Source organism: Tetrahymena thermophila (assembly GCF_000189635.1).
Source record: "Tetrahymena thermophila SB210 genomic scaffold scf_8254582, whole genome shotgun sequence".
Classification (NCBI taxonomy): domain Eukaryota; phylum Ciliophora; class Oligohymenophorea; order Hymenostomatida; family Tetrahymenidae; genus Tetrahymena; species Tetrahymena thermophila.
Window position 1 is genome coordinate 528,035 of NW_002476353.1, and position 25,560 is coordinate 553,594.

Consider the following 25,560-nt stretch of genomic DNA (forward strand, 5'->3'; position numbering starts at 1 on the left):
AAAAATATTGTTTTGAGATAATTTCTTGTTTTTGAGACTTATTATTAATTGAATAATGGACATTGATGAAATATTGTAAGAAACAGAAACTTATATAGAATAGCATAAATTGTTATTGAGAATTAAATACACTCCTGAATAATAAAATTGCTAAAGTTAGCTTAAAATATGCTTGATAAACCAATAAAATAATCGATTCTAAATAGAAATTAGAGACGAACACATTTATAATATTTAAAAAGTTGAAAAAGAAAATTAAGAGTAAAAAGTAAAGCAAACATAAAATTAAGAGAATGAAATTTTGCACCAAAATGTTTTACCATTTAAATTTAATTTACTATGGGTTAAAATGCTTATATAATTAGGAAGTATGAAGCATAGCGCTATTGAAGAAGATATTAATTTTATTTTAGATCAAAAAAATTAAGAAAATGAAGAAATCGTTTAAATACAATATTTGAATATTAATGAAGAAGATTTAAGTATAGACCCTATTTGTAATTTTTCAGAAGACTAGCTAATAAAAATAAAAAATTATTAGAGTGAGATCTAAAACATCTAAGCAATTTTAATGGTCATTACTTATATGGAATTTATTAACTTGTAGATATAAATACCTTTAATAAAATAAGTTAAATAGAAACTAACAAGTTAGCAAGAAATACAATAACAATTATTAAATCTATTTGAAAAGTAGAAGAAAAATATTTTAAATTCTGATTGAAGCATATTTATTAAATTCAATTTTATTCATTAAAATTATCTTTTTAAATGTATTATAAAAATTAATCTTAACAAGTATAAATTTATTTTACATATGTATCTTTATATATTAAATAATTATTTCAGATATACTATCTTATATTTTTACAATTTTTTTTAAAATAAAAAAACATTTTAGGTTTAATAAATAAATTGTTATTTTTTTTATTAGTTTTTAAAAATTAAAATAATTGATTGATTAGATAGATTTATTTATTTATTAAAAATTATAATAAAAATAAATAATATTATTTTATTGCTATTTGTATCAACTAAATCAAACAAGTCAATCTTATTAATTAATTTATTCATTTTATTCTTTTATATATCTATATCTTTTTTATTTATTCATTTATTAAAGTAGTTGAATTTAGAATAATTTATATTTGCAGGTATATAAATAGTAAATAAATTACAAAGACTAAAGAGAAACTAGAAGTTTATTCAACTTTGTAGGTAGCAATTATATAATTAATATTGATATTATGAGTGTAAATGTTATTATATTTAAGTCATTAAGTTTGTATGTATGTATGAAGGTAGGTAGGTAGGTAGGTCTATTAAAACAAATTGAGATTTTTTATATTGTAGGTAAGTGGTAAATTATGATCAACAGCAAGAATATTTACTTAGTAGAAATCAAACTTTAAGAGTGCTGTTAAATCTTGATCCTTGTTAATATCTAGAGATAGTTAAGCTAGTTGGGGCTTTTTAAATAAAAAGAAGATTTAACAAAAAACAAATATAATTTTCATTAATATTATTATTATTTTATTTACCTTTAGATGTAAAAGATCTCTAAAATGCTAAAAATTCTTTTTACTATTGATCTTCTAACTCTTTCTTGACATTTTAATACTTTTAAAGTAATCTATTTTTAATAAGAAACATATTTGTTGCCATTTAAATTATTGATATTTATGATTAATTTCTAATAAATCGATTATTTAAGAAGAATTGTTTCGTTTGTTACCTCTCTAATTCGATGGATCTATTTTTTCTTTATTCTTCTTAACCTGAATATATTCTTTAACGGAGAGCATTTAGTTCGTTATTTTGTCTCTGTCTCAGCTAGTTGAGTTAATTTTTTATTTTTGCTAATCTTTGTTAGTTCCATCCATTGCTTTCTTCCTTTTGAAGTTATATTCTCTTTTATTGAATTTGATGAGCCTCCAAATATCTAAAATATTTATTTATTTATGTTTTGAATTGTGAGGTCATGTTAGTAATGTATTTTGAAATATTATGCTAGTGTATATTAATTTATTACCTGTTTTGCTTTGCTAAATGTTCTTCCATTTTCATTAAATTAAGAACTTCAGAAGAATCTTTAGGAACAAATGGCACAGCTTTTTCTAATTCTTCAGAAACACGTTGGTATTCGTCGTCTTATCTTTATATTAATTCTGTTTCTATGTTTTTAGCTTCTTCATTGAATTCGGCCATCTTCTTATCCCAAAATTCATTGAATTAGTTGAACTCTTCAAGATGAGCTTTTTCTACTCCCAGTTTTTCATTTAAATGTCTTTGCTTGAGCTCCTCCTTTCTTTTCTTCTCTAACTTCTCTTTCAATTCCTTAATCTTTTTTTAAGCCATTTCTGCTTCAATATACTTTCCTTATTTCATGCAATTTTATTGATGCTCGCTTAAGACATCAATTTATTCTTCCAAATTTTCGACTTAATTTCTCAATTCTTATTCTTATTGAATATTTTAATCATATTCCTTTTATTATTCGTTATACTATTCTGTTTTACAGCCAAAAATGGATGAGATTATAAGCATATTTGACGCCAAATGATTGTAAAAGCACAATTTGCTATTACCACTTGGAATCGATCAAAATAATGAATTTACCTTCTCCGTTCATCTGTATAATTTAGTTCTTTTAAAATCAGATATTTTTATTTCAACAAAAAGGAAATTAATTGGTATATGTTTAACTAACTTTTTTTAATTTTTTACTTTTATTTTTGATAATAAATTATATTTACTTTTATTACAATTATTTTCTTTTTAACTTTCATCTCATTCATTCCTTCATTTATTTTTTAATTTCATTTACTAACACATCCATATTTGGATGATTGCCAATAAATATCATTTTGAATGATAATAAGATCTTTGATTTGGTTATTTTGCAAAATCTTTAATTTTTATTATTATATGAATTAATTGTTAAATAATAAACATTTTTTAAAATTCTCACTATGCTATTTCTGTTAAAATTTCCTATGAATGACTTCTAATAAAGAGAAATGAATATTATGTTAACGATTTATAAAATAATAACTTTAATTCTTATTGATAATTATAAAAAAATGAAGATATTCTTCAAATGTTAATGTACTTTTAATATTTATTTTTAAATGAATAATTATTATTATATTAATATCAATAACTAATAATTGTGGTTGGTATTAGTGCTTACCATTCAAAAAAAATTAATTAAGGAGAACCATTAAATATAAATTAAGTAAGAAGACAAAACTAATCAAACAATCTTGATATTTTTTTTAATAAGAATTTTTACTTTTAACCTGTTTACAAAATAAATTATAATTTATAGTAATTACAAATTTTTTATGGTATAAATGGCGTTTAATAATATAATTTCAAAGGCTAAGATTATTCAAAGTATTAAAAACCATCTTAGCATTTACAAATTTTTAATATTAATCATTTTTTATCAACCAAATTTAAATTTTAATATTAATATAATGTCAAGATGTTATTATCTTTTGGGCATATTAAATTTTATTTAATAGTTTATACAAGTATTTAGTAAATCTTATCATAATTTTTTTTGTTTTAAGAGCTAGTTTTACAGGGAGATTGATACAATCAATTATTTTAATTTATAAACAATCGATTCATTTTCAAATTTTAGAACTTAAAGTTTATCTATTTAAACTTATATGACTAAGATTAGCTCTTTAAAAAAGGATATTTTTATTAATAAACATCTTATTTAATAGTATAAAATAGTTCAAATGAATTTGCTTATTATTATGATAATTAGAATTACTACAATTTTTAAAGTATTTTAAATTTATCTTGGTCATTTTAATTTATTTTAATATACTTTCTCTAAATAAAATAAATTTAATTTTTGTTTATTAACTCAAATAGGTTTTTAAAAATAGTAATAGAATAAATAAAAATATTTATTGAATATTAGATAAAATTTTTAACTTAAAGGTTTAATCATGAAAATTTAAGAAAAAATAAAAAATGTTTATTACATAATTTTATTAAATAATAAATGTAAATGAATAGATTTTTACTTTAAAAATTAGCTTGTTTAAATAGTATTTTTAATCTTATTTGTTTAAAATTTATTTACTCAAAAATATTTAATTACTGTAATTTAATAAACTATCTTGGAGAGAAATTTATTTATTTATTTGTTTAATATTTTAGTTAAATTTATATACATAGGATAAAAATATTACTAATATTCAACAACTTTTGGATCAATAAAATGAAAAAGAAAAATTAATATGGTTGATTTCCTTTTCTTACCTAAAAATAAAAAATTGAAGATAAGGCACTTACTTGTAAAAAATTAAATATTAATCTTATTTTAAGGTTAGAATATAAAAATTTCAAGGAAAGTATTTATAAATTAATCGAGCATAGTCTAGAGGTCGGGTAGAAGAGGATAATAAATAAATGATGGAAATTTAATGCATTTAGATAAGGATGCTTTTGATGAGCTTGCTTAGTTGATTGATGAATAAGCAAGAAAGAATATCTTTTCTGATTACAATATCTTTAAAAATATAGCGCAATAATATAAAAAATAATATATATTTATAAAATAAAAATAAATTAGATTCATTGCATAAAAGCATTTACCATATTATAAAAAGCAATTAAAAATAGATTAAGTCTGTATTAAAAATGGATACCTTAAAGACTGCTGTAAAGACTAATGTCGAAGCTAAATAAAGCGACACAAATGCTATTCACTCATTTACTTAAGATGAAGTTAATGCTTACTGCGAACATATTAACTACTATCTTTCTGTAATATTATTTTTATATTTTCAAAAGTTTATTCAGTTTTATCAAAAAACTTTAGGATGATGCTGACCTCAAAGAATTATTGCCAATTGATCCTTAAAGCAATAAGATTTTTGAAGCTGTTGGAGATGGTGTCTTGCTTTGGTAATTTCACGATTTTTCAAAAATTTGTTATAGAATTTTATTTTGTTAATTCTATTTAGCAAATTAATCAACAAAGCCACTCCTGGTACTATTGACCCTAGAGCCATCAACACCAAGAACCTTAACATCTTTAAGAAAAATGTAAACATATTAAATATTTTGATTGCAAGAAAATTATTTAAAAAATAATCTCAATCAGTCAATAAAAGGAGAATTTTAATTCATTCCATTAAATTTATTTTCTTAAAATAGGAAAACTTAACCTTAGCTATAGCTTCTGCTAGAGCAATTGGCTGTGTTTGCGTTAATATTACAAACAATAGCATTATAGATAAGAGAGAACATATTATTTTGGGTCTTGTTTGGTAGATTATCAAGGTATTTATTTTATTTTTGGATTTTTTTTTCTTAAATGTTTGTTTGTTTATTAAATATGTGAATATTTCAGACCTTCAATATGTTTTTTATAATAAAAAGGCTTAAATGTTGTTTAAGATTGACTTGAAAAACCACCCTTATTTGATTAGACTTAAAAAGGAAGAAGAAGAAATTAGTGATCTTCTTAAACTCCCTAAAGAAGAACTTTTGATCCGTTGGTTCAATTACCATTTAGAAAATGCTAAGCACTCAACTAAGATTAATAACTTTTCTAAGGATGTTTCCTCAGGTATTTGAAATGAGCTTATTGAATATTAATTAAGGCATTTATATATCCGAAAAAAAATTTTTTATAAATAGAATAAGAAAAATAATTAATTTTATTTTTAAATTAAATTAGGTACTGAATACACAGTTTTACTCAACCAAATTGCTCCTGAAAAGTGCAACAAAGACGGATTAAATTTAGAACACCTTGAAAGATGCAAGAAGGTTATTAATGATTCTAAACTTTTGGGAGTACCTCCTTGTATTAAGCCTTCTGATATTGTAAATGGAAATCAAAAGCTTAACTTGATTTTCTGTGCTCACTTATTCAACAATTGCCCTGGTTTAACTCCTACTGAACAAGAAAAAATTGATGCTGCTGGCATGATAGATGATGATAACGATCCTGAAGCTTCTCGTGAAGAAAGAGGTAAATAAGAAATTTATTAAAAATTCAGATTAAATTCTTATTTTAACTCGCATACACTGAGCATTTGAATTTAAGTTTAATTTCTGAAAAAAGATTTTATATATCTTATACAAATATTTAGCCCATATTATCAATATCAGTTTAGTTTTTAAAGAAAAGTAATTAACTAAATCAAAGATATTATTTAAGATTACTGGATAGGAAAAGATTGCTATGTAATTAATGGAAAAATAAGCTATCTTAATAAAATTTATCTCTATATCTTTATACCGATCAGTCAAATAATTAAATGTTAATTTCACTGAGAAAAAAACTTTTTTGAAGAATAAAAATAATTAACTTTTTTGGATTCATTTAAAATGAAATTAATGGTTTTAAATTTCAATAATTTATCAGTAAAAATTTGAAAAAGTTAATTTTATCCTAAAATTTTATTCTTTTTATATCAAATTTCTATTTTAAGGTATGGTATTATATCATTTTTAATAAAAAATCTATCTATACATAGTTTTCAGAATGTGGATGAACTCTTTAAATATTGAAGATGTTTATCTTAACAATATGATTCAAGATTTAAGAGATGGTATCGTTTTATGTAAGATTATGGATAAATTAGCTCCAGGAAAAGTTGACTTGAAGAAGGTTTCAAATAAAGTAAAAAATTGAATGAATTTTCTAAAAGTTTATTTTAAATTTAATTAATTTATTTCTTTATTAAATTAAAAATAGAACTCTAAATTCACTAAAATACAAAACGCTAACTACGCAGTATAATTAGCTAAGGATTTACATTTATAAATTGTTGGTATTGGTGGTACTGATATTGTAGATGGTAACAAAAAGCTTATCCTTGCTATTGTTTGGTAACTCATGAGAAAGTAATCATTACAGGTAATAAACAATAAGCAAATTTTAATACAAAAAATCTATCAAAAATTATATCTGATAGCTTATTCATTCATTAATATTATAAATAGTAGTTAAAGGCGTTTTGAATTTTAATTTAATAATAGGTTATTGGTGAATTGAATGAACAAAAATTAGTAGAATGGGGTAATAGTAGAATTCCTCAAGATAAACATATAACTGGATTTAAAGATAAATCTCTTAAAAACTCACATTTCTTCTTCAAGATTATGGAATCTATTGAACCTAGAGCTATCAATTAGGATTTGATAACTCCTGGTGAGACTGATGAAGAAGTCACTAACAATGCTAAATACGCTATCTCTGTTGCTCGTAAGCTTGGTGCAGCAGTTTTCCTTGTTTGGGAACACATTAGAGACGTAAAATTAAAAATCAAATCTTATTATTATATAATAAATTATAATTCATTTTATAAAATAGGTCAATCCTAAATTTTTAATGACATTTACTGCTTCTCTCTACCACTGTGCTAAAGAATACGAAGGAAAGAAGGTCTAATGAGATTAATTAAATAATTTATTATTTTTATCCATATATCTTTATAAAAAGAGATTAAATACAATGTCAAAACCTTATATAAATACATACTATTTGTAAAAAATAATATAATATTTTAAAAAATAGATTTTATTGATGAATTCTACTTTTGTTTTTAGTTTTTTTTAATTTTTTTCTTACGTTAAAAATGTTATTTAATCAATTATTTAAAAAAGTTGTTATCATAATTACATTAATTATGCATTGATTTTTTGCTGATTTGTTTGATTTAATTTAGATTTTATGCTTTTGAAAAAGTTTTTTTGGGATAAGTGATAAGACTACATCTTGTTCATTTATGAGATAGGCTTTGCTATTTATTAACATGAAAAATATAATAAAGAAAAATTGAAAACCTCTATTTTTATTTTTATGTAAGTGGATTAAATTTTTCACGTATATTTTTAATTGAATAAGTGAAGGATAATGATATAGAAAAAGAAAAACTAAAAAACTTTGGCTATTTTTTAAAGTAAATTAATTTATAAAATCTTATAAATTTGTAAATGTAAATATCTAGCTCAGGGAAGGGATTTATAATCTTTTAATGATTTTTATTTATTATCTATTCTAAAAATAGTTATTATTAAAATAAATAAATTTTTCTTTATTTATCACTTTTGGTTGATGGGTAAACAGATTTTATTAGAAGCTGTATAATTTTATTAGAAGCTGTATAGCTTTATTATCTAATTCATGGATTATTGTTTTTAATATTTTGAGGTGTATTAGAATTGTAATTTTGAAAGTGACTAAATTAATTTTTAAATAGTTTAAGTGCTCTAATGTGCATGAATGTATACTGAGTTATTTATAGGTTGCTACTTCAAAATAGATTGAAGGCGCTCAGTTAAATTATAAATAATTAAATTAAAAAACAAACAATACCTAAATAAAAAAATAAATAATTATTCTTTGAAAATAAGTAATAACTAAATACTTACTATCATTAATAAATTTAAACTGAATAATTGTTTTAAACGTTTTATAAAAACAAGTAAAATTTTATAGCTTTATTTTTTCGAGTTTATTTTAAAATAATGATGTAAGATTTATACTAACTAGACCTCATTTCAAACTCAAACTCTTGCTTTGATAACATAAGAGGATTACTATTCCCAGCTCTCTTTGAGGAAGAAAATAACTTAGTTAGAATTAAAGAGTTAGCTTCACATTCTCAGTAAAATGAACTACTTAAAAGACTAATTTTAGTTAAAGTTAACTAAAATTTTGATTAAAAATCTTCTAATTTGTATAGAGAACTTGCATTAAACATGGGATTTAACTTGAATATATAAATCTAAGAGAGTTCTTATTTTGAGTAGTAGGAGGTGCCAACCTTTTAGGAGCATATCGAAGATCAATAAAATGGCGGCAAACTGAAAAGAAGTAGTTCTTTTAGCAATGATGAGAATGGTCAACATATTTAGGAAAATATGATGTTCTATGAAATTTAAAATTTGTTTTTTGGAAGAATTCCTTTGTACGTCAAGAGCTTCTTAAGCTCTAAAAAAGAATATTACTAAATACATAATTAATTTAATCGTGTATTTTTCATGGACTAAAATCCATTCGACTTATCTTCAATTTACTTAATAATTAATTCTGTATGCTCATTTATGGAATGTGAATACGCATCTAACTTATTTAAATCTATTTAAGATTTTAATAATTCATAAAAATAAGATTAAAATTTGATACCTATTTCAGAACATGATAATGCTCCTAAATTAGACTGTTTAATATCAAACTTTAAGGATAATCTTTTGGTTGAACTAGTCTAATCTCTTCTTGCAGGAGAATAAATTAATGAAAAAATTAGAGTTTCTTTCACTAATTAATAAATTTATTTTGCATTCTTTTTAGTGATGCATGTAAGCAAAATATGTACTCTTTCATTTGGTCTAGGGATAAAGAATGAGATTGATCTAGGCTATTTTAAAAATTAGGAATAAAATAAAACCAGTTTTTAAATAAATTAAGAAGAAAATGGATAGAGCTATTGCTAAAATTAGTAAAATTGTTTAAATTAATTTTTATAGTGCTAAGATTGTAATTTATGTGCTAATAATATTCCTTCTTCAATTGCTTTAGATGAAACCACAATTCCTTCATCAAATAGCACAGAAATTTAAGAAGATGAACTTTTTAGTGAAACCATATTTGAGGAAGTAGGATAAAGAGAAAAAATTTAAAGTAAACTACATAATAATATAGATAAAAATATTGAGTATTAAGAGTTTTGCATAAGTTCAATTGAGCCATTTTTGAGCAGCTCACTTTTATACGCTATAGATGAATCTCACAGATGCTTAAAAACTGAAATTTATCCCTTTGAAGAATTATTATAAATAAATAAAGAACATCTTTAGTATTATGTGTAATGCTTGCTTCATATAAAAAACTATCAATAAAACCCTAAAATCCTAGAGTAAATCCCACCAGAAATAAAAAATTTCATAAAATACCTAGTATTTTACCCAAATAAAATAGACAAGAAGATAGCTCATGGACTAAAAAAGCATTTACAATCTTTTGAAGCCTTTTCTTAATTTGTTTAATTTATTACTGATTGCCTTCTGTTCGCTAACTTAAATGTATTTGAGTACTAAAATTAGTTTTGATTTGGTTCTACTTTCTTTCTTTCTATCCTTTTTTCTTAATGGATTAATTAATAAAGATAATTTCATTGTCAATAAATATATAAACAAAAAAAAAAAAGCAAACAAACATTTAAACAAATAAACAAACAACCTATTCTAATTAAACTAGTATTTTAAAAAAATTCATTTTTTATATTTTAATTTATTAAAAACTGTATATATATTTATATATAATTTAGTAATGTATTATAAACTTGTATTAAATACAGTAGAATTATTTTTTTTATAATTTATTTAAATCAAATCTTCATGTAAAGTTTTGTTTTACCATTACTTATTTTAATTTAATGATAAAATTAATTAAAAAAAAAAATAATTAATCTATTTATTTATTAATATAGATTAATTTTTTAATATTATTAGCTAGTAATTAAAAAAAATTAACAGTGATTCTAATCTAATAATTAGTTCATATATGACTATAAGCCCTCCAAAATTTTAATCAAAAGTAGGGATTTAAATAAAATATTTTTCGGAGGATTTATTTTATATTTTTAGTTAAATTAATCAATTTACTTAAGATTAAAAATTTGTTAAAAATAAAATATCTTAACGTTCAAATCCTTTCCTAATTAAAATATTGAAAAAAATATAGGTTTGAAATTTTTAAGAAAAATAATTAATTATTTGCAAAATTAAATAAGTTTGTTAACTAATTATAGATAAAAAAAGCATTCATAATCAACTTATGTCTCAAACAAAATAGTTTTTAAAGGATAACAACTGAGATTACGGCTTCTTAGGAATTAAGTTTTTAGCACAGCGTTCAAATAGAGACTGAGAAAATGATTATTTTATGCAGTTTTCTAACAATACTCAAGTTAGAATGGAATAGCGAAAAATTTGTTAATCCCCTTTTTCCTAATAACAGAAATTATGACAAAATATTTACAAAATTCTGTAAAAAAAGAGTAAAAAAATAAGAAAACATTCATGATTCATCAAGTTTTTAAAGCAAAAAGTTTTTTAATCTTCAAATTCAGACTCACATCGTACCCGTTTAGAAGGATGAAATTTAAAATATTTTCTTATCAACTACTCTAATAAAAATAAATTAATTGATTTTCAAAATATCTTAACAAAAAATTTTACATTTATTCTCTAATAATTAAATAGTTTTTTCTTCACATTCTTAATTTTCTTCATTAGATTAGATATGCTGTAGTTAACGATCTCCAATATAACTTAAAATAAAATAACCTATTACATTTAAACAAACTATTACCATAAAATACATTTATATTTACCAAATAAGATAATATCAAATTTACATCAAAAAAAACAAAAAAGAAAAATAAAATTTTGTTAATAAAAATAAAAATCAATCAATACCAATAATAATAAAAATACCCAAATTAATTAATATCTTAAAATTTATAAATCTTCATGAATTAATTAATTAATTAAATGAACATATTATATATATCTCATAATATACTAATCTTGTATACAACTTATATTTACTTTAAAAATATTTTAAGTGATGGATTATATTAAAATTATTTCTATTATTTATTCTTACTATTCTATTAATATATTAATTATATTTTTAAACAGTGATTAACTGAAATAAAAAATATATATCAAATGGTTTACATTGAAAATAGATAATTCAAATATTTATTTGAGGATATGAATTTTTACATACAATTATCAATATATCTTATTTAGCTTATAGGTTGATAAGATTATTATTTCAAAAATAAGAAGTTTAGAAATTTAAAATAAAACTTATATAAAATCATGAGTGACTGCGCTTATTCAGATCCTAAGCTTAAAAAAGTACATTATCACCTCCACTATAAGAAAGATTCTGCACAAGCATTAGCTTCTCAAAATTTTCAAAGCTAGCAACACGTACATGTTTCCAGCATTAATAAACCAACTACTTAACAAGTTTAAGTTGGAACATCTTAAAGAGTTTTTGATACTGGTTTTATTCAAGTTGATACATCTTAAATTGAAACTATTGATATCAACCATAAACTCTTAGCAGAGAGAGACCAACTTAGATTCAGAATAATTAATCTAGAAGAATAGCTTGTTACTTCTCTTGAGACATAAAAAATAGAAATAATTAGATAATTAGAACAAAAATATGTAATTTATTTGACATTTAATACTTGCTTAATCAGATTGATTTTAAAATGAAATATTTTATCCATATTAATTATTACTTTAATAAAAGAATGAACAGCTAAAAGAATTAGAAATTACTCACTCTAAGTCTATAGAGTTAGAAAGGAGTTAAATGAGCTCTCTTAGATAATAAGTTACAGAACTTTCAGCTTAGAACATTACTTACAAAGAGAATATAACTTCACTATAAAAAACACTGGAAAAATATGAATAAAAATTCGAAAAGTTTTCTGAAAAAAGTAAGAAAGAAAAAGATTAAATTAAAAAATCTTTCTAAGAAGATATCGAAAAATTATAAAATGAAATATTGAGTTTGAAGGTAACATTTTAAACAAATAAAAATGAAAATCGTATTGATATATATTAATTTGATAATAGGAAAAAGTTAGAGATAGTGCTCTTAATAATGATAGGCCAACTAAAGTCTATTTTGAAGAGCAACTAGCAAATGTAAAAGCTTAGCTTTAATTAAAGGTTTTGAGAATAGAAAAGCTTGAATCAGATAATTAAGGTTTAGAACAGCAACTTCACTAGCAGGCATTAGAATTATCCTCTCTTCAAACTCAACTTAAGATAAAAAGTTAAGATTATGACAGGTATACAATTTAAAGAAAAACTTCTGATATAGAAAAGCAGATGGTAGAACTATAAAGATAATATGAAAAGACAATTTTTAACTTAGAAGAAAAGATAGATCATTAGAAATAAAAGATACAGAAACTGAAACTATAAATATCGAAAGGTCCCATTAAGTTAGACCCAGTTATTGTAGATCGCCCTGTTTAAGTAGAAACAGTAGTTGAAACCGTTAAGTATATACCAGTGGTAAAATAAAATAAAATAAAAAGTTTATATTTTATTGATAAAAATAAAAAATAAAGGAAAGAGTAGTAAAAGAGCATGGATTTGATAATAAGAACTCTGTATTGCTTGCTTAAAACGATAAAAGAACAGAAAAAGAATTAGAACTAATTAAACACTATGAAGATAAAATAGAGTAATAATCTTTTCTAATCACTTAGCTTTAAAGAAAAATAGAAACCTTTTCAAAAATACATACATTACAATCTTAGACATAAACTGCTTAGGATTAACAAGTTCTATAAGCAAATGAAACAGTTAAAAAATAGTAAATAATTTTTTGCTAAAATTTAGCATATTTATTTAGCATAATTTATTTGTTAACAGTTAATAGGAAAACGACTACCTCAAATAGAGTTTATAAAACTACGAATCAAATTTAAATAATTTAACTAAGAAATTTGATGAGCCAAACTAATTCTGATAATATTTAACTGTTTGTATTTGTTTATAAACTAAATTTGTGTTAAAATACCTAAAAATAATTTTTATTTATTTTGACTATATCAAAATAACTTACTTTTTTCAAATAAATGTAAAATAATTGTAGCAAAAAATTATTAATTGCTAAAATATTTTAAATTAATTTAATCTCCTACAAATAAATTTATCAATCAACCAAAATTCATGAAAAATTTATTTTCTTTTGTAAAGCAGATTCCAAGATGTAAATTTAAAATGAGCAAATTTTTTTAAAAAACAACATAATTATTATTAAAAAAGATTGTTCAAATATTTTTTTGCTAATTCTTAAAATATTTTAAATTAATTTATCTAATTAAAAACGAATTTATTAATGAACCAAAAATATTTGAACAATAATTAATATTTTTAAATAATATATGATATTTGATTTAAATTTCAAATAAGTTGTTAATGATTTTTCAATGTAAATAAATCTGATAAGTAAATAAATAAAAAAATATAATAATCAATTTGTGTTATAATTTAAATCATATTAAGAAAAATAAATTGGTTAATTATTTAATTATTTTATTTTATCTTCGTTTTTAAAAAAAGAATTTCTTTCTTTTCTAAAAGTGCATTTAATGTAATATTTTTTTCATTTAAAATTTATCTCTAGCATAAAAAAAGGTTCATATACTAAGCAGAAGCGTGTAAGATACACTCATTAAAAAAGAATTTATAAATTTATTAAAATCTTATATAAATTTTTATAAAGATTGAATCTAATTAATTACCCACTTTTGCATATAAATAAACAAAAATTTGATTACTATTTTAAATTTTAAATTTTCCCTTATTAAAAATAGTAAATTTGATATGAAACTCTTATTTTTAATAAAATTCAAAATCAAGTTGAAATTTAAGTTGTGTTTAGATGAGAAAATTTACTGTAATAGATTCAAATATTTGTAAACAATAAATTATGCTTGAATATAAATTTACAGATTTTTAATTAGTTAATTAATTTATATATTTTAGGAAGGAAATTTCCAACTACTTTACACATTTATAGTCAGTAGGCTTTAGTTTTTAGTTAGAGAATAAGATTATTTAAGAATGGGTTTTTGAATTTAGTTAGTTATGCATTAATATTTTATTTTTTTGAAAAGTGATGTAAGAATTTGTTCACTCATATTTGGGTATTAAATCTAGATATCAAAGGCAACTCCTCTTTAAGTTTTGCTTTAATCCTTAATCTCGATTTTTAACTTTATGCTAAAATATCATATATTGTAGTTGCGTGGGGACTTCTACTTAGAAGCTCTTGTTTGTATTTATCTTTTTCTTCTTTTATAGCTATAATATTATAAAATTTTATGAGTAATTAATATAAAATAATATCTAATATTTAAATTGTTTTAAGGATTCATTCAATAAATATAACAATAGCTAAACCAAAATAAAAAATTTAATATTTATTTGCAAATAATGACCACACATTAATAATTTGATACATTCGCAACAACCCTTGTAAACTTAATTTACTTAATTCCACTCATTTAGTATACACAAATAAATATCTATGGGAAATACTGAATCTGCTTATTTTTTTTTGATGAGGGATTTGATTGATAAATTGTTTTGAGTCATTAATAAGTGAAGAGGATAAATTTTTTTTTCATAAAATAAATCAGAGATAGTTAGCTAATTAGTTAGTGATAGTAGAAATTAATATCCCCAAAAAATTTTTAATTGATTTAGATCTTCTTTAGCAAAAAATTATAATTTTATTTACATTTATCGAGTATCTAGTGTTTCTCAAGGTTTTCAACTCTAACTTGCTTAATTAGATCATCGTATTAAATTTTCATTTAAGGATTTCTAGTTATTTCTTTAAATTTTTCTATGTAGAGGTCATTATCTTATTTTTTTAGATATGACGTAAAAGGAATACTTATCTTTTATTTTTATTGTTTTGCTTCTCCCTTAGCCGTATCTTTTCCATAAAAATCTTCTGATTCAAACTTACTCAGCTATATTTAACAAAAAAATTAATGTTTAAATTGTGTTTAAGGTTTAAAATTAATTTATAATCGATCTAATATGTAATTGTCTTAACGTTAAGCTAGCTAAAAATAAATTCTATTTTTGACGTGATTGATGGAAATAAAATACCAAGTAAAGCAATTAACAATTAATTTATAAAAGAATTAAAAATGCTTACATCAACCATCATCTTTGAGAGTCTGTGTTTTATTAAGTTATCAAATTATTCTATCTTTTAGTTATCTTATATTCTTTTTTTCTCCTCCAACTCTTCTTAAATCTATTTAGGTGATTTACTTTACATCATAGAAGAGTTTTTAAGCACAGAGGTATAACCCGATTCTCTTAGAAAATTTTTTTTCGGGCTTTAGCTTAATGAATTAGGTCTTATGTATTTTTTTTAAACGTTATTGTAATTATTGTCATTTGAAATGTTAATATTAGTTAATAAGAAATTTTATGGATCTTCGCTATTCTTAAGGCTTATGCTAAAACTTTAAACATCAGACTTTTTTTGGTATGGTGAGCTTGATTTCACATACGAAGAAAGCACTCTTTTTCTTCTAGAAGGAGAACCTGATACAAAAAGTCTATAAATTAAATAAAAAACCTAAATAAATGATATAATAGTAATAAATATTGTGCTAATTTAATTTAATTAAATCTAAATCCTTTTCAATCTCTACAATTCAAGCATTTACTTTATTTAAATTAATTCTAATTTTTACTAATTTATTTTTTTTTTAATAATCTATGAATGAAATATTTAATTAAATATTTATATTACTTCAAATTTTAGTAATATTTCGTCAATTAATCAATATCTTGGTATGCTTTAGAATCTGCAGACTCCACCGTTTAAGGAGTAAAGCTTCCTAATTACTTAAATTTCGATTCTTAACTAAGACCATAAGTCCTTCCATAATTACTGTTACCCCTTACATTTGGAGTATAGCGTTCTTAAAATATTATATTAGCCTTAGGACTATCTTAGGCAACATCTGTAAACGCCAAAGTGCTTTAATCTCCTGCGCTGCTCTCCTTGCATTAACTAGATATTTTTTTATTCAATTTCAAGCAGGGAGATAAGCCTTCATCAGATTTAATATTTTTCTACACACTTTAAGAGCGTGTTCGAATATTTAACTTGAATTTGTTAAGCTAAATCATACAAATATATTTATTGTTACTTTACTCTTTTTGGTAAATTTCGTTATTTATTTTTTTAATCTTTTTTATTGTTTCTTTGTCAAAATCAATTATTTATTTTTTTTTATTGTATTTGACTTTTAATTTAGTGGTTTAAATATGTGGTAATACCAAAAAATATTTACTGCATATTTTTTGAATTACTATTGAATTAATTAATCATTAAAAAATACAATTGATAATTATTGATTTTGGATTTATGCAAATAATATTACATTTAATATACGTATGTATTACTATTAGAAGCTAAACTTCTAACTATCAAATATTGATGTTTAATTTAAAACATATATTGTTTTTTAATCATTTTTGATGAAATATCACAATCATATCCACTCTTTAATTCACAACTTATATTTGTCTTTATTCTGTGTGCTTATTTAATTACATTATTATACTTTTATTCCTTTTATTAAAACTAGTTATTTATTCCTCCTTCTTTCCTGAATATTTTCGAATTTCAAGAGTCTGCAAAAACAAAAATAAATTTTAAAAATACTAATAAATGATAATTAAGTAAGCTAGTAGTTTGAATAATTTAAATATTCCTAAAATTCAAATGCAAATAGATACATTTAATTTTTTAAATATGCAACAAATTTATTAAAATAATCATATCTAACGCAAATTTTAATTATATGCTGACTTAATTTATGCTTTTTTGTAAAAAAGTAATTAATTTATATTAAAATTTTAAAGTTTGACTTTCAACTTTTTTAAATAATAAAATTAACAAATTATGGTAGCTTTTAAAATAATGTAATTAAATATTCTATTTAATTTGATAAAAATGACAAGAATTTAATTACTAAAATAATAACTTATATATAAATAAATTTAAAAAAAATAAATTAGATTATATATAGTGAGTGTATTATAGTACTACTATAATATTTTTCTTTTCGCTTAAAAAAAATCAATTAGTTATTTTTTATATAATTTGATATTATCTATCTATCAGTCTTTTAATTTATTTATTAATTTTGAATAATATCAGATTTACTTATATATTTTAATCAATCAGACTAATAAAATAACAAATTCGTTTGCTAAAATTGAATTTAATATGGTAATATCCAATTTATTTATCGATTTGACTTAATTATAAACTCTATTCAAAAAGAAAAGGGATTAACAAGAATCTGAAGAAGAGAGCGAGGAAAGTGGGGATGACTCTGATTCTGTCGAGGTTTAGAGGGCAACAAATGTTAGGGCTAAATCATATCATGATTCAAATAATGTTATTTTAGGAAAAAGATAAAGGAGAGAATCAACCAAACATGCCAAAGGTAAGTTCATCTCTAAATTAACAATTATATAATTTCTTTAATGACTTAGAATGACAATCATTTTAATAATTTAAAAAATAAGATGACTTGATAGGATTTAAGGAGAAAAAAAAGAAGCGCGGTAGAAAAGCTAAAAAGAAAAAACCTTTGCCAATAGTAAATAATTTAGATTTAAATATTTAAAAACAAACCTTTCTTAATTTAATTTATGCATATATTATAAATATGATTTTATAAAAACAATGTAAAATACTTTCAAATTTAAATTAAAAATCACACTAAATTGATAATGATTTTATTAGTAGAAAAAGAAGGGTCGCAAGAAAAAGAAAGTCTCAAAAAAAAGTTAAAAAAATGGATAGTTGAGGGGAAATGGTGAAAAAAGAGAAAAAAAAGAGAAAGGAGAGAAAGTTATTAAAGAAAGATCTAAGGTAAAGGTAGAGGATGAAGATGATGAGTTTAGACATCAAAATCCTAACTTGATTCATCTCTCAAAGCTAAATAAAATATTTGTTTTGCACAGCAGTGAAATAAGAGCAAACAAAAAAGACAAAAAAAAGCTATTTCAAAATACCTTACTAGCTAAAACACCAGAAGAAAAAAGAACCTCACAATCTATCATCGAATGTGATTTAAGATACTTTGATTTTACTTATTTGACAAACATATTTGACTCGTTTGATGGTAATTGAATATTCAATTTAACAATATATTTATTTTTAATTTTATTTATTCAAAAAAATTTATTAATTAAAAAATTTTATTTTATTAAAATAAAATCAAAACTAATTTAATTAATTTTAACGCTTTTAAATTGTTAAAAATTTAGTTGTAATGATTGCTCCACCATTTGATGCAATATCGATTTAAGAAGTATTTGAACTAAAAGTGGAGTTGATCTCTAAGCAAGGATTTCTTTTTTTCTGGGCAAAAGATGTTCCAACAGCTACTTCATATGAAATAATGTCTAAATGGGGATATGATGTTATTGATCAAATTATTTGGGTGAAAATCGATAAAGTAATTTAACTAATTACTAACATTTTGTTTTATTTTATTTTATTATTAGAATGAAGGGAAAATGATTTTAGAAGACAAGCCAGACAAATATTTTTATAATTCAAATGAAATGTGCTTAATAGGTGTCAAAAAGCACCCTTCCTCAAAGGGAGTTGAGTATCAATCAAAGGTATCAAACAATATCATAGTTTCTCATCAACCATAGAATTAATCTTGTCCAGATTAAATATACGATATTATTGATTTGATGATGCCAGGAAGCAAAAAAATAGAACTTTTTACTAAACAGAAAGTAATCAGAGGAGGCTGGTTTGGGTTAGAGCATAAGTTTTAACCAGAGATAAACTAAAGTAAAAATTTAAATCAACAAATCAATACTAAAGAATCAGATAAAGCAGCTCATTTTGATCATACTAAAGTCTAAGATATTCAAGCTATAAAAAATAATTAAATTCCTATTTTCAATTAGTAGCAATGCCTTAAATGTGAGATGAAACCAATCGTTGGGCTGTATTTTTCTTGTGAAACATGCAAGATAGATACTCAGAACTCTTTCTCTATATGTAATTTTTTCCTAAATTAATATTTTTAAAGTTATTTTTTATTTTAATTATAGGCTAAGATTGCTTCTTTAATACATCTCCAAAAGAATTATTTATTGGAAATCATAACGAAAACCATAAATTAGAAATTGTTCACGAAATACCTCAATAAACTTATAAATAAAAAGTAAATAAATTAATTAATTAATATCAATTATATAAAGAATCAACTCATTTTTAAAAAAAAGCTTAAATGCACGAATATATCTTGTTAGAAAGATTTATCATACTCTTTAGTACACAAATGCTTAACCTGTTTTGAATTGTACTTATGTGAAAAGTGCTATGCAAACCAAAATAAAGTTAAGCTTCCAAATACCCTCAAGGATTCACATTAATACTACCATGATTTTTTTATGATTAAATGAAAACACAAACTATTAAGTTTTAGCACTAAATTTTAAATAGAAAATTAGTTATTTTTATATAAATCTAACTTTATAATAATGTTGTTTCAATTTATATTTTTTTATTCAGTAAATATAAATTATCAAGATATTACAAATCATTCATTTAATGCTATTTTATCATATGAGCAAGCATACATAAAAGTAGTAGATAGATATATAAAAAAATTGGAATCAGTCAAACATCAAACATTCATTATAAAAGCAAATAGTTAAAAAGAGATATTTTTATATAAAAATTTTTAAAAGCTTGAGCATGCAAAAATCAATCTATTAAATTTCTTATTTTGCAAATAATTATTAGCAAAAATAAAGCAGAAAGAATAGTTTGCTATTTATACTTACTCTCAAGTTGATCAAAATATCTTAAATATTATCGTAGAATGTCTAGTTAGGTTGAAGAGTAGCATTAAGAGAACTAAATTAATAAAGAACATGAAAATAATGAAATGATATAATCATAAAATCATGAAATTCAAAACAACGAATAGGATGATAAAGTGCATGAAGGATAAAATATTGGTTTTGAAGATAACCAAATGAATTAAGGTAGTGAAAATAATTAGGGACAGTATGATAATAGTTAATAGGAGTAATAAAACAGCTAAATGCATAACGAAGCAAGCTAATAAGAAAATGAAGAAAATTTGATTTCAATTCTAAATTTTAATCCTGAAAACCATAGAGAGCCTATATTAAACTCTCCTAGATCATTAATGGCATGTTAAATAACAGGAATAAATCCAAAAATGCTAATTAAAAAGACTCCTGAAGAGATGTATAAAACGCTAAAAAATAAATCAAACTTAAACGAACAAGGACTCAAAATGTTATCTGAAAATTAAGAAAAGAGAAGATTAGAAAAAGTTCAAGAAGTGATAAAAGTACAAACTTCATTTGATAATTAAAAAACATATTTGATTTTAAGATATTAATACATTAATGGTGTTTTTAATATTCTATTTTTAATTTCTCTTTTATATTTATCAAAAAGGCTAGAGAAAATATCATTAATGATAATCTAACAAGAGATGATAAAAAAATTTTGCAATAGTCTATAATGCTTAAGAATAATAGTATCATGCAAAGTTAGTATAAGTCTGAAACTAATTTTGATGTAATTAGTATTTAATTTTGAAAACAATTTAAAATGTTTATCGAATTAAAGCGGTATTTATAATGTTAAACATTTATTAAAATACAGTCTCAGCAAAGATCATTTTACCATCCTACTGAGAATCAAAGTATGGTTAGTCAAGTTGTAAATGCAAAACTTTAAAAAACAAAATATCTTTAAGTAAACATAATTTAATTTAATTTGAAAACTGTTATATTTTAACTCTTTATAATATTTGCTTCTACTTTATCAAGAGAAGGGAGATAGAGAATATGATTGGAAACGAAATGAGAACTTATAAATTGCTTGAGGAGTCTAATAAAAAAGATCAGCGTCTGCTTTTAATATCTCAACAAAAAGAAGTTATCAGATAAAGAAGAAGGATTGAAGTATAAATATTATATACAGTATTAGACAATTTAAACTAAAATATTTTATTTTTAAATCAGTTTGAAGAAAATTAATTGGTTAAAAAATAAAATCTTGAGAAGTTAAGATAATAAGACGCTTAAATGAGGATTTAAAAAGAATAAGAATATTAAAAAAAGCAAGAAGCCTCCAATCATAACCTTTAGGCTTTAAAATCAATGATTTAAAGGTTTAGGAAAGACGAATCAGATAGAAAGGTAAAAAAAATAAGTATTTCTTTAAATCAAATATTTAAATTATGTTTATTAACAGGTGGTCAAATCATAAATAGCTCTCTCTACTATTGCTTAAAAGGATGAGCAAAAAAGGTACCAGGTCGAGAAAAAGTATTTAGAGAAGGAAGAAAAATTTTAGCAGAGATAGCAGCTATTCTAATAATACATTTAAAGAGTGTAATTAACACTAAACTAATATTTAAAATATTTTATATGTTATATAATCTAATTATAAGAGGTTAAAAAAGAGACGAAAAAGGAGAAAGAGCTATTGAAAAGTATAATAAACAAAATCAAGATAATTTCTAAAGACTGGAAAAGAAAAGAATGGTAATAAGTTAGCAAATAAAGTTTTTCAAAATTTAAAAAATGTTTATTATCATTTACTTTTTTATTTATTTATTTATTATTTGTAATAATATGTATAGCAATAAGAATAAAAGTAAAGAATTTTAGAAGAAAGATAAAAAATGATTGAACAAATTAGATAAACTTAGATAGTCAATAAAATAAATGAAAACCTACACAAGGACTCAAGGATAAAGAGTGCGAATGTATAATATTATCTATCTTTTGGGTTTTTAACAAGTTAGTTAATGTTTTCTAAAAGAATTTAAAAGCAATGACAATGAGTTCTTCAAATTAAGAGTTTATGAGTTAGTTAGATAGGGAAGAATAAAGAAAGCACGAAAGAGATATAATAAGAGAGAGGATCATCTAAGAAAAGTTAATGGAAAAGAGAATAAAAGAGGAAGAAATTCTTAATAAGAAATAATTATTAGTTTAAACTGAGTTAACAAAAAGACATGAAAAGTATTTGCTAAAAGAAAGAGCAGCAACAGAAAAAGCAAATGTAAATTATTATATATTTAGTTAGCTAGTGTATAATATTATTGTAAAATATCATAGAACCTATAAAATTAGAAGAAGTGGTTCTTTTAAACATAGTCTAATCTAAAACTCATGAAGCTTTTAAATGCATAAGAAAATATTTAAAGAATTTAAAATTAATAAGAAAATAAGAAAGCGATAATTAATGAAAGATTATAATAATTTGAGGATAGGAGAAGACAAAGAGAGTAAATTTAAATTTTCAGTTTTAATTGATTTAAATTGATTTTAATTATTAAAAGGTAAGAATAAAAAGATGCTCTTTATGAAAAAGAAACTATTTTAAGATAAACAGAAGTAGCTAAATAAACTTTAAAGCGTGATTTAAATAAATTATTCCAAACAGGAAAGGAAATAAATGTTGAAAAGATATCTAAAAAATATAACATTCCATTAGGTAATTTTTTTATAATAGCATGTCTTAATCAATCAATTTTACTTTAAATTAAAGATTCTGAAGAGTAAATTATGTCTAGATCTATGGTAGATTTTGATAGACCAACTAGAGAGCTTCAAAGCTCCCATTCCCCTACTAGGAATTTACATACTAGCCAGTAAGGATAAAGACATAGATCTAATAACTTATCAAAAAACTAAAGTGGTATGTTTATTGTTTTTAGTTGGAATAAATATTAATCAATTTAATTTAATCAAAAGAGCATAATAATTAACATGAAGAACATTATGAAGTTTGATTAAAATATTTGCTATATTTTTTTTTTCTAAAACTAATTTTATAAATAAAGTTTTGATATATTTAAAATAATTTTACATTAATATATTAATAAAATGATGTTTTTCTTTTGAAGATAATTAATTAATTAATTAAATATTTAAATTTGCTAAATATGAATCATTTATAAAATGATAAAATAATATTTTCATCAACAATAATTTCTAAAAATTTTTACAAAATACATTTTAACTAATTAAAATTTTTAAAATAATCTTTGCCAATGTGAAATTATTTGATACGAAATGATTTTAGATATTTTAGATTGGTCAGTTAATGAAGCAAAAATACATTTTTTGTTTTTGTTAAAATCTTTCATAATTAATAAATAGCCACCAAAAAAAAAGTTTGAAAATTTTATAATTTAAAAATAATTAATAGTAGAATAAATTAATTATTCTGTATTGAGTTATTGAAATAAGTTTTCTTTAGGTATTAATTAACTTTGTTATTAATTAAAATTAAATTGTAAAGTGAATTTATCCATTTTTTGAGTTTAAGTATTTTTGAAAGAGTTAAATATTGCTTGGTTTGTTTCACTTAATCTTACCAATGATTTTATGGAATTTAAGTAGATGATCTTGATTATATTTTAGTTCATATTTTTTCCACAATACTTTTTTCTTTTACAATGATTTTTTATTTTAGAATATTTTTTTATAAGAAAATACATATTATATAAATTAATTTTAAAAATTTGATTAATACATTTTTATAATGAATTTAAATGTTATTTATTTATATTGGTAGGTAGGTAAATAGATAGATATCTAAATAGGTAGGTAGGAATATTGTTTGTTTATTCGTTTTTAATCTAGATAGATATATTCTATTTATTTATTTATGGTTTGTCTAAAAATTATATATATATATATATACCTGGGTCACCTTCTAGTTGACTTTTAAATTTATTTTTGCTTTTCGGTGGCTTTTGCAATGAAATTTTATTTATCTAGATAGCCTGCTTTTCTATTTTGTTCGAATTTCTTTTCCAACTTTTCTTTTTTAGTGAAAGACTTCCAATCAAGTTTTGATTTGTGTATTGATGTTATGCTCTTTGATTTACTATTTATTTTATCCATAACTTTTTATAAGTATTAAAATCTATTTTTCATATCTAATCTATGTTTTTCTTCTTAACCAAGCTATTAAATTACTTCTTATACTACTTCAACTTTTTCTACTTTTTCTACTTTTTCTTCTTAGACTTCTTAGACTTCTTACACTTCTTCTTTATTATTTTCTTCAACTGATTTTAAAAAATACATTTTATATGCTATTTCTTGCATTAAATTTATAATTATTACTAATTATTTCTTATGGTTCTTCCTTTTTGCTTTCGATGATTTCTTCTTTGACATTTTTGGATTCTTCAAATTTCATTTAATTGATTTCCTTGCTTTCAAAAAGCTAAAATTCTTTTAAATAAGCCTACTCATCTGCTCTGCCTACTATTTCACCACTAGAATCTACTATAAACTCTTAACCAGCGAATATTACTTTTCTTTATTTATCATCTTCGTTTAAGCGAAGTGCTTTTTGGGCTATTTATAGTAAAAGATCCTTATCTTTTAACAGCATCTATGTTTATTTCCTAATTTCATTTATTTAATTCATTTCTTTTTCTCTAACTTCCTTCTTTAATTCAATCCATGATTATAGTATCTCTTGATGCAGCTCCTCTTAATTCTTTTTTTTTTTTAAATCTTTGAGTTCTTTCTTTTCTCTCTTGTATTCTTCAATTTCGCTTGCTTGAGGAACATAATCTTCATCTTCTTCTTCCTCCTCTAAGTCTTATAAGTTAATTTTTAATAGACCCTCTGACATCTGTTCTCTATATATACTTCTTTATTAATATCAAATAGTATCTTTAACCAATAATTTTTAATTAATTAATAAATATATTTGTTAATATTTTATAAATTCTTTTTAAATAGTATTTTTAGATTATTTATTTTTTTGTTTATTAATAAATAGTCGCGCCAGAAATTTTAAGTGAAAACCATTTAATATTTATAATATATTTAAAATAAAAGTATAATAATTTTATTTAAAAA

At 22.0% G+C, this 25,560-nt stretch overlaps 9 protein-coding genes across 9 annotated transcripts; 6 read left to right on the forward strand and 3 right to left on the reverse strand. All coding sequences in view use genetic code 6, as the record gives it.

Moving 5' to 3' along the window:
• Positions 1 to 55: 55 nt before the first annotated feature.
• Positions 56 to 724, forward strand: TTHERM_00137530 (hypothetical protein; the record flags this gene model as incomplete). The annotated part of the gene is made up of 1 exon (XM_001019735.1): positions 56 to 724. The coding sequence occupies one exon, from the start codon at positions 56 to 58 to the stop codon at positions 722 to 724; it is 669 nt and encodes a 222-aa protein (XP_001019735.1).
• Positions 725 to 1,401: 677 nt separating this feature from the next.
• Positions 1,402 to 2,632, reverse strand: TTHERM_00137520 (oxygen-in-dependent coproporphyrinogen III family protein, putative; the record flags this gene model as incomplete). Its single annotated transcript, XM_001019734.3, has 5 exons — positions 1,402 to 1,469; positions 1,542 to 1,633; positions 1,736 to 1,942; positions 2,033 to 2,510; positions 2,620 to 2,632. 5 exons carry the CDS (start codon positions 2,630 to 2,632, stop codon positions 1,402 to 1,404), a joined length of 858 nt encoding a protein of 285 aa, XP_001019734.2.
• A 2,036-nt stretch (positions 2,633 to 4,668) lies between these two features.
• Positions 4,669 to 7,438, forward strand: TTHERM_00136510 (fimbrin-like protein; the record flags this gene model as incomplete). Its single annotated transcript, XM_001019732.3, has 10 exons — positions 4,669 to 4,794; positions 4,850 to 4,935; positions 4,995 to 5,076; positions 5,188 to 5,313; positions 5,413 to 5,602; positions 5,714 to 6,010; positions 6,519 to 6,664; positions 6,740 to 6,901; positions 7,024 to 7,296; positions 7,358 to 7,438. 10 exons carry the CDS (start codon positions 4,669 to 4,671, stop codon positions 7,436 to 7,438), a joined length of 1,569 nt encoding a protein of 522 aa, XP_001019732.1.
• A 905-nt stretch (positions 7,439 to 8,343) lies between these two features.
• On the forward strand, positions 8,344 to 10,098 carry TTHERM_00136500 (hypothetical protein; the record flags this gene model as incomplete). The annotated part of the gene is made up of 1 exon (XM_001019731.2): positions 8,344 to 10,098. Exon 1 carries the CDS (start codon positions 8,515 to 8,517, stop codon positions 10,096 to 10,098), a length of 1,584 nt encoding a protein of 527 aa, XP_001019731.1. The 5' UTR covers positions 8,344 to 8,514.
• A 1,782-nt stretch (positions 10,099 to 11,880) lies between these two features.
• On the forward strand, positions 11,881 to 13,937 carry TTHERM_00136490 (hypothetical protein; the record flags this gene model as incomplete). Its single annotated transcript, XM_001019730.2, has 4 exons — positions 11,881 to 12,237; positions 12,326 to 12,595; positions 12,655 to 13,405; positions 13,465 to 13,937. The coding sequence occupies 4 exons, from the start codon at positions 11,881 to 11,883 to the stop codon at positions 13,935 to 13,937; spliced, it is 1,851 nt and encodes a 616-aa protein (XP_001019730.2).
• Positions 13,938 to 14,734: 797 nt separating this feature from the next.
• TTHERM_00136480 (hypothetical protein) lies at positions 14,735 to 16,761 on the reverse strand (the record flags this gene model as incomplete). The annotated part of the gene is made up of 4 exons (XM_001019729.2): positions 14,735 to 14,901; positions 15,341 to 15,578; positions 15,770 to 16,181; positions 16,379 to 16,761. The coding sequence occupies 4 exons, from the start codon at positions 16,759 to 16,761 to the stop codon at positions 14,735 to 14,737; spliced, it is 1,200 nt and encodes a 399-aa protein (XP_001019729.2).
• A 953-nt stretch (positions 16,762 to 17,714) lies between these two features.
• On the forward strand, positions 17,715 to 20,226 carry TTHERM_00136470 (MT-a70 family protein). The gene is made up of 8 exons (XM_001019728.3): positions 17,715 to 17,869; positions 17,924 to 18,089; positions 18,172 to 18,245; positions 18,395 to 18,773; positions 18,919 to 19,109; positions 19,159 to 19,672; positions 19,726 to 19,838; positions 19,900 to 20,226. The coding sequence occupies exons 1-8, from the start codon at positions 17,867 to 17,869 to the stop codon at positions 20,077 to 20,079; spliced, it is 1,620 nt and encodes a 539-aa protein (XP_001019728.3). The 5' UTR covers positions 17,715 to 17,866; the 3' UTR covers positions 20,080 to 20,226.
• Positions 20,227 to 20,501: 275 nt separating this feature from the next.
• On the forward strand, positions 20,502 to 23,465 carry TTHERM_00136460 (hypothetical protein; the record flags this gene model as incomplete). The annotated part of the gene is made up of 13 exons (XM_001019727.2): positions 20,502 to 21,002; positions 21,113 to 21,235; positions 21,323 to 21,415; positions 21,490 to 21,624; positions 21,685 to 21,861; positions 21,917 to 22,056; positions 22,116 to 22,209; positions 22,308 to 22,433; positions 22,490 to 22,732; positions 22,789 to 22,958; positions 23,013 to 23,167; positions 23,222 to 23,371; positions 23,428 to 23,465. The coding sequence occupies 13 exons, from the start codon at positions 20,502 to 20,504 to the stop codon at positions 23,463 to 23,465; spliced, it is 2,145 nt and encodes a 714-aa protein (XP_001019727.2).
• Positions 23,466 to 24,387: 922 nt separating this feature from the next.
• TTHERM_00136450 (bucentaur or craniofacial development protein) lies at positions 24,388 to 25,330 on the reverse strand (the record flags this gene model as incomplete). Its single annotated transcript, XM_001019726.3, has 2 exons — positions 24,388 to 24,752; positions 24,811 to 25,330. 2 exons carry the CDS (start codon positions 25,328 to 25,330, stop codon positions 24,388 to 24,390), a joined length of 885 nt encoding a protein of 294 aa, XP_001019726.1.
• Positions 25,331 to 25,560: the final 230 nt, after the last annotated feature.